At 43.4% G+C, this 13,699-nt stretch overlaps 1 protein-coding gene across 1 annotated transcript in view; it reads right to left on the bottom strand.

Annotated features, from left to right (window-relative positions):
• tpcn2 (two pore segment channel 2) overlaps positions 1 to 13,699 on the bottom strand; it is a 55,114-nt gene that overhangs the window by 1,660 nt on the left and 39,755 nt on the right. The window contains exons 17-23 of the mRNA XM_070963825.1: positions 13,329 to 13,378; positions 10,552 to 10,651; positions 7,087 to 7,158; positions 2,618 to 2,691; positions 837 to 942; positions 617 to 699; positions 445 to 526 (exon numbers count right to left, since the gene is read on the bottom strand). Coding sequence (XP_070819926.1) covers positions 445 to 526; positions 617 to 699; positions 837 to 942; positions 2,618 to 2,691; positions 7,087 to 7,158; positions 10,552 to 10,651; positions 13,329 to 13,378 — 567 coding nt within the window. The remainder of the gene's footprint in view (positions 1 to 444; positions 527 to 616; positions 700 to 836; positions 943 to 2,617; positions 2,692 to 7,086; positions 7,159 to 10,551; positions 10,652 to 13,328; positions 13,379 to 13,699) is intronic.

Genomic DNA, 13,699 nt, shown 5'->3' on the forward strand with positions numbered 1-13,699 from the left:
TTTCTGTGTGAAGTTTGCATGTTCTTCCCGTGCATGCGTGGGTTCTCTCCGGGTACTCCGGCTTCCTCCCACAGACCAAAAACATGCTCATTAGGTTAATTGATGACTCTAAATTGTCCGTAGGTGTGAGTGTGAGTGTGAGTGTGAATGTTTGTTTGTCCTTGCATGTGGCCCTGCAATCGGCTGGCGACCGGTTCAGGGTGTACCCCGCCTCTCGCCCATTGTAGCTGGGATAGGCTCCAGCCCCCCCGCAACCCCAAAAGGGATAGGCGGTATAGATAATGGATGGATGGAAGTCCTACACACTGATTCTTTAAGTTTGTTTGTAGTCAGTCTCATCATCTGTTTCTATGGTTACTTGCAGTCTAATATACTTCTGTTTTAAGCCTTTTTTGTAGCCATGTTATGAATAAATGTATCTGCCTGTGTTGTCTGAGTACTAACCTCTAAGATTAGTGCCACAAACAAGTTGACCCACATGACAGACGAGGTGAGCCACCAACACACAAAGTAGATCTTGGCCCACCTGGAAAACAATAAAACATCTTCATCACCATCACCATCACCATCACCAACACCAATACCTGCTGTGCATGTAGAATGTATTTTTTCTTACTCTGTGGTGTATCTGCTGTATGCATCCATGAAGGCCTGCCAGTTGTTGACTACCATGACATCATACAGCAAAATGATAGATGCCTGGGGGGGCATAAAGTAGGGACATAAAGAATAAAATAAAATGTATTTCTATTAAAAATATGTATTTCAAACCCAGATTTGACCTCTTCACTGTAAATGATCAAAGACAGTTCTGTCCGGCTCGTCTTGTTACTTACAGCAAAGTCATCAAAGTTATTTGGCCAGTAGCCCAGCTGTTCATAGGTGCCACACTCCATGCTGAAGTTCGAGGTGATGTTCTGCATAGTGGTGTTGGGGAGCACACTGGGACGCACACATGTACAGATATTAACACACATAATCAGGGATGGCTCACTGAACCAGGGAAAACCTTGAGAATGCACTGCTGATTTCAAGGGGTTTTACAGTTTTTGCTGTCAGCATAATGTTTATCTGTAACACACAAAGGCTCAGAGTCTTACCGTAATCTCACCATTGTAGCCTCATTATTTGAGTCAGTAATAAACTATTTTTTACATGCATGGATAGTCCAATCCGACACCACAAATTACACTTGTCCAGCTTGTGTGCTGCATTAGAGAACACACGAAGCCCGCCACTTCAATAACAGATATTTTACAGCACATTATACATTACACACAATCTGTGTAACAAAATGAAACTTGGATGTTGATTGGTTAATGTGCTCTCAGCAAATGCCTGTGCTTGATCATTTGGAGAATGAAGCTCCACGCTGTAACTTCACTATACAACTGTGATTAGACTGACGGGAATATTTACTAAACTCACTACTACGCTCATTACCAAATCAGCCTACTACCACCTGAAAAATATAACCAGAATCAAGGGATGTCTGTCCAAAGAAGACATGGAAAAACTTGTTCATGCATTCATTTTCAGTAGGCTGGACTATTGCAATGGAGTCTTTACTGGCCTAAACAAAAAATCAATTAGGCAACTACAGCTGATTCAAAATGCTGCTGCATGAGTCCTTGCAAACACCAGAAAAATGGACCATATCACACCAGTCCTCAGATCACTACATTGGCTTCCTGTGAGTCAAAGAATAGAGTTTAACATCTTACTGTTGGTAAAGCATTAAATGGTCTAGGACCAAAATATATTCTGGATTTATTAACTCCATATGAAGTATCCAGACCCCTCAGGTCATCAGGGACAGGTCTATTGTGTGTTCCCAGAATGAGAACCAAACAAAATGAAGCAGCTTTCAGTTACTATGCTCCTCACCTGTGGAACATTCTCCCTGCACACCTGAGGTCTGCACCAACTGTCAGCTCATTTAAATCAGGGTTTGAAAACATTATTCTTTCTTTCTTTCTTTCTTTCTTTGAAATGTATGATTTTAATGTATTTCTATGCTTCTGTAAAGCACTTCGAATTGCCTAGTGTATGAATTGTGCTATACAAATAAATTTGCCTTTGCCTTAAACCTGCTGCAAATCACGTCAGAGGTTTGCATCACTCCATATTTTCCATTTAATGGGCTATTACCTCACATGTGTCATTAAGTAAGACCTCAGGCTGGGCTACTGTGGCATGTGAAATACATCTGGAGAGCAATGGAACACAAAAAAAGGTGTTTTCTACTGGTGAAATTAGAGACAGAAGATCAGTGATTGAATGAGTTTTGAAAAATTGTGAGAGGTTTGTAGTCATATTGCACTGCACTGGATCTGTTGTAGGCCATTAAAAGTCACAGCCACTGCAAAGAAACATTGTAATTCATCTTTTCGTCTGCTGCAATGTACTCAGCAGTTACAAAACTGCTTTAGTACCTAAAAAAAGCCTCCAGTATTTGGATGAAAATATAAGGTTTGCAAAGTCAGCAGGATACAGCTGTTATTCTAACGTGTGAGATACAAACTGATCATTATCTCAAAGCTGAAGTGTTTCTACTGAAAGAGCTTTTATGTCATTGTCTTCTGTCTCTACCATGTGTTCTTGCATGACTCCATACCTCATCTCTGGAGGAGGTTTAATAGCTCCCTCAAACAGCCAGATCCCAAACACAGCAAACACATAGTACACCACCTACAGAGACAGCATGAAGGAAACATTTATCACTCCCCATGTTAGGCTTGCTCTTCCTTTACATGTACACTCTGAACATCACTGTGAGGTGAAAACCTTCTATCTTCACCATTTACTGTCATGTCACATAAAATGTGTTAATTCTGTTGAGCACTTTCATGTCAAGTTTAATCACTCATGTCTAGTCTTGTCATTCACTTCCTGTTTTATTTTGTACTCACCTTTTCCCTTTTGTTTCAGGCACTTGACTTCCTTCCTTTGTGTGATTTTCCCTCCACTGCGATTGTCTCTCTGGCCGTGATTGGACTCACCTGTGTTTCCCTCCCTCATGTATAAATAGTCCTTGTCTCCCTTTGTCTTGTGTCAGTTCGTCTTGTGTCACATGTCAGGTGTTCTGTCCATTTCCAAGAAATCGTCAGATCAAGTTTATTGAATCTGTTTGCTTTGAGTTGTACTTTTGGTCCTCTACAGAGAGTGTTTTTTGTTGTACCTTGTAACCTCATTGGAGAGTGCTTTGGGTTATTTTTTTGTATCCTCCTTGGGGAGCGACTTTTGTTTGAGCATTTGTCTTAAGTAAAACCTTTGTTAAAACCTTACTGCCGACTTTGAGATCTGCTTTTGAGTCCACGTCCCTGAGTCAAGTTCCAACAGAACGAACTGACCATAATGGACTCAGCAAACTCAGGAGCAGTGAAAGCAGCCTTGCAAGCCCAGGGGGCTCGTCTGCATGAGCACGAGGAACAGCTTTCGTCATCACTGAGCAACAGGGGAATTTCCAGTCCTCCATCACCAATCAGATGAATCTCCTGGCAGGTCAGCTAGATCTTCTTCTTCCTGTAGGCCTTTTTTGATGTTATGTGACTTACATTTCAAGTACAACCCGGCTGCTTTTGTTTCCCATCAGGCTAAAATAGCTTTTATGTCCCATTTGACAGGCAGAGCAGCAGCATGGGCCACCGCAGAATGGTCCAAAGACTCTAATGCTTGCCAAACCCTCTCCATGTTCAGACACCATGTGCCGGGTTTTTGATCACTCCTCTCTGGCTAGGGAGGCGACCAGGGAGCTCATGCAAATCAAACAACGCAATCAGCGGGTAATAGATTATGCAATCAAATTCAGGACATTAGCAGCAGACAGTGGGTGGAACACTCCTGCCTTAATTGATGCCTTCATGAATGGACTCTCAGACCCTATCAAAGACCAGTTGGCACCCCTAGAGCTTCCCACCAACCTGACCTCGATCATCCCCATGGCCACCCGCATAGACAACCGTCTTCATGAACGACGCAGAGAGACTGCGCACTTCTGCCCCCCTTTCCACGCATGTCTGGCAGGTTCTCCAGAAGCTTTTGGAGAACCAATTGTTTGTGAAAGCGGAGAAGTGTGAATTTCACGTGACCACTACCTCATTCCTAGGGTTCATCATCTCCGCAAACCAGATCCAGATGGACTGTTGCCGTTGTCAATTGGCCCACTCTAACCAACTGCAAAAAGCTGCAACAGTTTTTAGGGTTTGCAAACTTTTACCGGAGGTTTGTGAGAAATTTTAGTGCCATTGCTTCCCCTTTGCATGCTCTCACCTCCTGCAAGGTTCAGTTTGTTTGGAATCTTCGGGCGGAGCAAGCATTCCAGCAGCTGAAGGCAGGATTCACCTGAGCTCCCGTCCTCACTGTTCCTGACCCTCAACGTCAGTTTGTGGTGGAGGTGGATGCCTCGAACGACGGCATTGGAGCCATTTTGTCTTAGAAGTCGGCCAAGGACAACAAGCTCCACCCGTGTTCCTTTTTGTTATGTAAGTTGACTCCTGCTGAAAAAAAAATATAATGTAGGCAACAAAGAGCTTCTAGCCATCAAAGTTGCATTAGAGGAGTGAAGGCACTGACTGGAGGGGGCTGAGCAGCCTTTTTTGATCTGGACAGATCATAAAAACCTTGAATACTTAAAGAACGCCAAGAGACTTAACTCTCGTCAGGCCAGGTGGTCCCTCTTTTTCAATAGGTTTAACTTCATGCTTTCGTATAGACCAGGATCTCAGAATACCAAGCCTGATGCCCTGTCCCGCCTGTATGACCCTGAGCCTGCAGCCAAGGAACCTGAACATATCCTACCACTTGACCATGTGGTAGGAGGGGTTACTTGGCAAATAGAATCAGAGGTGAAGCGTGCTCTTGGTGTCAACCCAGCGCCTAGTGGTTGCCCACGAAACCGTTTATTCCTGTGCCCCTCCGTCCATAGGTAATCCACTGGGCTCACACATCACTGCTCACCTTTCATCCAGGGGTAAAAAGAACTGAGTATTTCATTAAGCAGAAGTTCTGGTGGCCTGCCATGGAAAAAGAAGTCAAGGAGTACGTGGCGGCCTGCCCGGTCTGTGCACAAAACAAGTCCTCTTCCAATGCACAGATAGGCTTGCTCCAATCTCTCCCTGTCCCGCACCACCCCTGGTCGGATCTCTCCATGGACTTCGTCACCGGCCTCCCCTGTTCTGAAGGTAACACCACTGTGCTGACAGTGGTGGACAGATTTTCTAAAATGGCTCACTTCATTGCTCTACCCAAGCTCCCCTCTGCCAAAGAAACAGCAGAGGTTATGATGAACCAGGTTGTCAGGATCCATGGTTTCCCCAGAGACATTGTCTCAGATCGTGGACCACAGTTTGTTTCCTGGTTTTGGAAGGAGTTCTGTCATCTCCTTGGTGCCACCGTCAGTCTCACTTCCGGTTTTCACCCCGAATCTACCGGTCAGACAGAGAGGCTCAACCAGGAGCTGGAGACCTGTCTTCGCTGCTAAGTCTCCCAAAACCAAGCCTCCTGGAGTAAGCACCTCACATGGGTAGAATATGCCCACAATACACTTCCTACCTCTGCTACAGGTCTCTCACCCTTTCATTGTGTGTATCAGCCTCCATTGTTTCCAGAAACAGAGTGAGGTCATGGTCCCCTCTGCGCATGCCATGCCGTCGCTGCCACTGCATCTGGGCTGCAGCTTGCAGGGCTCTGCTGCGAAGCGCCACAAGGATGAAGAGTGTTGCAGACTGGCAACATCGTCCTGCTCCTTGTTACAGGCCTGGTCAGAAAGTCTGGCTGTCCACCAAAGACGTAGCTCTCCATGTCATGTCACGTAAGCTTGCTCCCAAGTTTATTGGCCCATTTCCAGTAGCTGACATGGTTAATCCTGTGTCTGTGAGACTAAAACTCCCCAGGTCCCTGAAAGTACATCCCACATTTCATGTCAGCAAGGTCAAACCACTCACCGAGAGCACCTTGGTCCCTGCCTCCAAACCCCCCCCGGATTGTGGATGGTGGTTCAACATACACCGTCAAAAGACTTTTGGCAGTCCGTAAGAAAGGACGTGGGAGACAGTTTCTTGTAGATTGGGAAGGTCATGGCCCTGAGGAGCGGTCTTGGATCCCGTCCAGTTTCATGGTGGATCGCACCTTAATAGAGGGCTTGTACAGAGACAATCCCCAGCTGTCGGGAGCCGTCCCTGGGGGGCGGGTGTGGGTACTGTCATGTCACGTAAAATGTGTTAATTCTGTCGAGCACTTTCATGTCAAGTTTAATCACTCATGTCTAGTCTTGTCATTCACTTCCTGTTTTATTTTGTACTCACCTTTTCCCTTCCGTTTCAGGTACTTGACTTCCTCCCTTTGTGTGATTTTTTTTTTTTTTTCCCTCCACTGTGATTGTCTCTCTGGCCATGATTGGACTCACCTGTGTTTCCCTCCTTCATGTATAAAAAGTCCTTGTCTCCCTTTGTCTTGTGTCAGTTCGTCTTGTGTCACATGTCAGGTGTTCTGTCCGTTTCCAAGAAATCGTCAGATCAAGTTTATTGAATCTGTTTGCTTTGAGTTTTACTTTTGGTCCTCTACAGAGAGTGTTTTTTGTTGTACCTTGTAACCTCATTGGAAAGCGCTTTGTTTTATTTTTTTTGTATCCTCCTTGGGGAGCGACTTTTGTTTGAGCATTTGTCTTAAGTAAAACCTTTGTTAAAACCTTACTGCCGTCTGCTTTTGAGTCCACGTCCCTGAGTCAAGTTCCAACACTTACATTTTCAGACTGTGAAAAGCAGCCCTGTTAAGCAGGAAGACCAAGCAGAGTTTTTTTTTTTTTTTAAAACAAAATCTAATCAAATCATCAAATGTGGTTTGGTGCTTTATAAACAAAATTGAAATTGAATTGAACTGCTTGGTAGAGGCCATTTAAGAACACACTAACAAATTATGAATACTCTTTTATTTAGATTTTTTTTTTTTTCTACTCTCATTGCTCAAGTTGATAAACTGATAATTTAAAATGTGCCTGTGATGGGAACAGACATAAAAGTTATTTTATATACGGCAACAAGAAGTGTAGATCATCTGGGTTCACTGAAGTATGCTGATGCCACTCACCACCAGTATCCCTGCAAAGGCTCTGAGGTTTTTCACTAGGTCCAGCAGTGTACTTGCAACCAAAGCCATGAGCTAGACAACAAGATGGAACATATGAAAGGTAAAAAGGGACATAAAAGCACAAGAATGTATTTGTGATGAGTGTGAAGTGTCTGTAAATGAACACTTGCTGAATTCAGCGTTTGACACATAGGGCTCTATTTTCGATTCCGCCATCAGTGCGGTGGACGCGCTGCGCAAAGTCAGGTCCGCCTTGCCGATGGGGCGTGGCGGTGCAGACTCCTCCCCATCTCAGTCCCACACAGCAGCGCAACTCAGAAAGAGGGAGGGGAGATTCTCCAGTTGCTCCAGAACGCTGCAGCACGTGTTCTGACAAAAACCAGGAAGAGAGATCATATTTCTCCAATACTAGCCACTCTGCACTGGCTCCCTGTAAAGTTTAGAATAGAGTTTAAAATTCTCCTCCTTACTTACAAAGCCATAAATGGCCAGGCACCTTCTTATCTTAAAGAGCTCATAGTACCTTATTGCCCCACTTGAACACTGCGTTCCCAGAATGCAGGTCTACTTATGGTTCCTAAAGTCTCAAAAAGCAGGAGCAGGAGTCAGAGCATTAAGCTATCAAGCTCCTCTCCTGTGGAACCATCTTCCAGTCTTTGTCCGGGAGGCAGACACTGTCTCTACATTTAAGAGTAGGCTTAAAACTTTCCTTTTTGATAAAGCTTATAGTTAGGGCTGGCTCAGGCTTGTCCTGGACCAGCCCCTAGTTATGCTGCTATAGGATTAGACTGTCGGGGGACCTCCAAAGATACACCGAGCTCCTCTGTCCTTCTGTCCCTCTCCATCTGTACGCTTTCATGTCCTACCACAGCATGTTACTAACTTAGCTCCTTCCCCGGAGTCTCTGTGCTTGGTCGTCTTGCAGGTTACACAGTGGCTGAATCTGGATTGTGGATTGCAGCTGCATTTCCTGCCTTGGCCCTGCCTAACATCCACTGCAACTGCTACTACTGTTATTACATCCACTGTCACTGTGATTGCATGTCTGTCTCTCTGTCTCTCTCTCTGACTGCATTTCTGTCTGTCTGTCTGTCTGTCTGTCTGTCTGTCTGTCTGTCTGTCTGTCTGTCTGTCTGTCTGTCTGTCTGTCTGTCAGTGTCTGTCTCACTCTCCCTCTCTTGCTCTCCCTCTCTCACCCAACCGGTCGAGGCAGATGGCCGCCCACCCAGAGTCTGGTTCTGCCCGAGGTTTCTGCCTGTTAAAAGGAAGTTTTTCCTCTCCACTGTCGCCAAGTGCTTGCTCATGGGGGAATTGTTGGTTCTCTGTAGATAAAAGAGCTTGGTCTGTACCAGCTCTATATGGAAAGTGTCCTGAGACAACTTCTGTTGTGATTTGGCGCTATACAAATAAAACTGAATTGAAAATTGAATTGAATTGAGAAGGCGTGGAGTGGGTTTGACACAGCCGAGTCCAATCACACCAGCTCCTTGCCTCACCTTTAAAAACACCACTGGCAAGGCGCAAGGCAATTTTCGAGGATGACTGAGCCCACGCAGGAAACTGTCTGACGCCCAAACTTCTCCCAGGAGGAGACTGACGTTCTGGTCCGGGAGGTCCAGGTTTGCAGTAGCCGTATCTACAGCCTCGCAAAATTTATTTCAATACTGTTATTTCAATCTGTTTAGTGTGGAAAGTTATTGATCGTCAGATGTTTTTTGAACTGATATAACCGCAAATACTCAGTTAATGACAAAGCAGGGTGGCGAGGCGCTCCCTCCTCTCCCGTGCGCTCTACTGCTCTCCCAGTTGACACAGCACATGCAGTTCCCCAAAAGTGCGTTTGATGACTGACCGAGCACTGCTGAAAACACCGTTAAAACCATGCTGCCGTCTTGTTGACGGTGTGATATATGGCGTCATCAACCACATTTTCAGTGGATAGCCGTTATCAACTAGGAGCCATCCATGCAGAGGGGTGTCCCCCTGAAAGACTGTAGGGATGCTAGAATTCGCCACAATGAACGAGTCATGTGCCGACCCAGGGAAAGTGGCATACACGTTTGTCACCAGGCAGTTTGAGTCACAGATCACCAGACATCCCTGTTTGACCTGTGTACATTCGGTCAGGTTGAGTGACCATTACGCGAGCCAAATGTGCTTGCGATGTGGTCAGATGAGGTACAGATCAAAATATATAAATTCAGGTCTAACTGTATGTGCTGACTCAGATAGTTGCATTGAATCGTGGCTGTTGCTAATTATTGATCGCAGTGAAATGCCAGACACTGTGGAAACCTGCCTGTGAGGTATTGGTGACGTGGGCGCACGACTCCGCCGGTTTACAAAAACCCACTTGCCCAGCAGTGCACCGCTGGCGCACAGAGTTGACCAGGTCTGGGATGGCGAGCTTTCAGCGCACTTTTACGCCGCCCGCGTGGACCGAAATGGACCGAAAATCCAAATCCGCCGGCTGATTATGCCGACACCTCCCCCTACTGCACCGCAACGCCCATCCTGGCGCACCTCTGTGCGCCTTAGTTTACCAAAATACCAAGTGCGATGTGCACACATAAGCAACCACATACCACTGCGCAGGGTGCGCACCCCGCGCTCCGCCAGCGGTGGGGACGAAAATAGAGCCCATAGTGTTTTGCTGGTCCCTGGTCCCACTTAGGCTTTTATTACACTTACTGTCATGTTAACCTTTGGACCTTTGACAGTTTTGCTCAATTTTCACACCCATTATTTATAGACTTATGGCAGAGTGACTAAGTCTTGGCTAGGGATGCAATATAGTGTTATTTTCATTATAAGTTTGGTAACAAACATCAGCTGAAATTTGAGTGAAGTTGTACTTCTTCTTAAATATTTATTTTTTGTTTTTGCCTGTAGATAGAGGAAAAAGTATCAACATAAAGAATATGAATGGAGAGGAGAGAGTGTCAGTGTCCTGGGCATATGTGCATGCTGGGTATTCTCAGTCTCAGTATTGTCAAAACGTACTTATACTTTAAATTGTGTCCAGTTTGCATGGATTTTGTCGTCACTTCTATTATATTTCTTTTTCTTATTTGAATTTGGGATGAGCATGATTTGCACTTTTGAGTTGGTGACGTAAACAGGATGTGTAATGTTCAGTGAACTTTGGGCTACATCTATACGGGACCCCAAAGTGTTCAATATTAAATTACTAAAAAGACATAAATAAATAATGTTAGGAATAAACTCTGTAAAATATAGAAATAAACCATAAATGTACCAACAATTTGTGAGACTGAACAAATGGAAGATTCTAAAAACTCAACATGCTGATGCCACTTGTCATTTCATCCTTCATTTTCCTAATATGTGAATTATATTGGATCTCATGTTATTTCAGGAAAAGACATTTTTACTATCTTGTTTGGAATCGTAAGACTCAAGTTTAATCAGTTGAATATCGTCCTCCAGCCATCTACTAAGTACCTTAATATCTGGGATGATACGCAGGAAGCGGAAGACAATTAGCATGTTGACCAAACGAACCATCTCCCATAGAGAGAGTACACCATGAGAGGATGGGTCCCTGTTGTGACACACACACACACACACGCGCGCGCGCGCACACACACACACACACACACACACACACACACACACACACACACACACACACACACACACACATATTCAAACTGAAGTTAGAAGTAAGAAATTTGGCAGGACACTCAAAGCTTACTGATTTTATAGATACATGTTTAGAATTATCTATGACTCTTATCCTGCTACTACAAAAATATGTGTGCGGTTAAGAAGCATTTTGAATGTTTTTCATAGATAGATAGCATCTTCATTCCTGAATCTGAGTGAAAAATAGCAATTGCACAGTTACGTGTGAAGTTTTGAGTACTGAACATGTCTTAATCAACATCAGTGTAATTGGTTGAACAGTTAAACAGGGTGTCTTTGTATTTCACTTTAATTTATCGTTAAAATCTGGAATGCATTTGATCTACAGACAAGTAATAAAGATTCGTAATTGCTGCCTGTTTCTAATGCTCACATAGAGATGGGAAGAAGAATGTCTTGTGCTCCATTGTCTGGAGTTGCGGTTGGTCACTCTGGCTAAATGTAATATTTTTAGCTTCAGTGACTTGCTACTGTATGTTCCCTACTTAATATCTAGATTGAGATTTAGTCTCTCCTGTGGATTTCTTTGGATTTGAGCTCTGTTTTCACTATTTTGTCTATCTGTGCTGGCCAATAGGACCCTGGTAAATAGAGTTTACATTTTAATGTAGAACTTTAGTTTATTTTGATTAGTGCTGTCAAACAATTAAAATATTTAATCGCGATTAATCGCATAAATGTCATAGTTAACTCGCGATTAATTGCAAATTAATCGCACATTTTTATTTATTCTAAATGTCCCATTAATTATCATTTTAATACTCTTATCAACATGGAAAAGTGGATAGGCTTGCTTTGTGCAAATGTTTTTTTATTGAAAACAATGTGTAGTGTTATATTTCACACTAACATTCTCACTTTGAGCAGTCATTCACATTTGAATGAATCAAATCTCACACAATCTAACACTGTCAATAAACAGATGACAAAATAATAAATGCTTGGTTACAGAAAAGCCCCTTCAACAACCCTTTCTAAGGGATCAAAACAGGGTGATACAAGGTAAAGTTACAAAGTGCACATCATTGTAAACTAGGACTCAGGCTATGGTGCAGTTAAACCATGGCTGAAACTTTCCTTTCTTAAGTTTCCTTTGAACACACAAGCAGTCAGACTATACTGCTCTTCTGTTTATTCACCAGAGGCTTATCAACCCAGCCTCTTATTTCTCTCCAGAAAGAATGAACATTACTTGGCTATGGCCGCAGTAAGATTGTTATTAGTTGCAGTATCCATATGCCTCTGTCCAAACTTTGGTCTTGTCAGTCGACCCATCTGGAAAATTTTTGAAACTAAGCTTTCTATTCAGAATCTTGTTTGCATCCATTTCAGCGTTTCGCGCTTGACATCCGCCTACACTTTCACAGCTATAGTGAGCAGGCGAGACGGAAACATGCGTGGGGCATGTCTATTGTTTTGTTTCCGGTTTACAATCGGTTCCTGTAGTTTTTGTAATGTTACTAGCAGTGGCCACCATAGACATAATATACGTAGACGCCTCATTGACTGACGCTTCCTATTGGAGCTGACGTTCAGCACGGCCGCCATCTTGGATGGGTCTCCCATGCGTCCCCAGTGCATATTTCTACGGAGGAAGGTGTATGTCCAGCTACAATTATCATCACAACTCCTCTAATTTTTACCCGATTCTCACACGGTTTGGTTTGTTACAAACGTCAGAGATGTAGTTATGATACAGGACTCTGTCACACATTTTTAATATCTTGTTACAAACATATGGTATGGCACATTAATAAATGTATAAATGAATTAAATTAATTTTAGATTTTAATAAAGATAGTTTGATTGTTCATTTGATTTCTCTCTCTCTCTCTCTCTCTCTCTCTCTCTCTCTCTCTCTCTCTCTCTCTCTCACTCGCACACACACACACACACACCGTCTGGCCTGACGTGTCTAAATTTAAACAACTGTTCACAGCTTTAGGATGACAAAGATTCCATAATAGCCTGGACTGAAACTGCTGATGTTTGTGATACACTGATTTTAACACATACATACATACAAAGCTCCCATATATTCCTGCTCAGTACATTTTTTTCTTATTTCTTATAAGGCCTGGAAAAGTTAGCTTTAAAAGTCCAGGTCATTCCAGCGTCTTACACTACCCTGTTAAGCTTGTAAGTGGGGCTGGGAAGCTAAATAAAATAAAATAAATAAATAAAATAGGGGCATTGTTGCGCTCTTTACGTTGACTTCAGTTGGCTCTGGTGCTAGCGGAGACCCACCCAATATGGCGGCGACGCTGGATTACGCTCCAGCACGTTATGAGGCGTCTACTATATTATGTCTATGGTGGCCACAGCTTATAAAAAACTACAAGTTCACTAGGTCACAAAGACCGTTAATCGCGCGATAAAAAAAATGACGCCGTTAAAATTGATTTGCGTTAACGCCTTAATAACGCGATATTTTTGACAGCACTAATTTTGATATATTCCTGCGACCGCCCATTCAGAATTTCAATCTGGAAACAATGATTAGATTAGACACACAAGTTGATTATACATACAAATGTTCACTTTGAAACAAATGGAAGGAAATACAAACCTACCAATGGGAATAAGGAAGCCTGTAGGTGACATATATACTGATCTGTATGACCTGAGGGGAAAAAACACACATCACAAATAAGATCATTATTAAAAATGGTAAATATAGCAACAGATCAAATGTCCATGAGAGGTTTTACTTGAGTAAATCTGCACACTCTGCTGCTGCAGAAACAAATTGAGAAAATAATTAATTGTTTTGTTAGCCTCAACATAATGTAGAAACCACATTTTGGTCATTTAATTCCATCCAAGAGCTGAAGAAAATAAAACAGGGTAAGAAAACTCATCATTCATCACTCTCTGCTGGTGAGCAGCAAGCCAGGAGGAGCGGAAGTGGAGCTCCAGAGCAAGCTTTGCTGCCAGGAAGCAG

Source organism: Chaetodon trifascialis, chromosome 1, assembly GCF_039877785.1.
Source record: "Chaetodon trifascialis isolate fChaTrf1 chromosome 1, fChaTrf1.hap1, whole genome shotgun sequence".
Lineage (NCBI taxonomy): Eukaryota > Metazoa > Chordata > Actinopteri > Chaetodontiformes > Chaetodontidae > Chaetodon > Chaetodon trifascialis.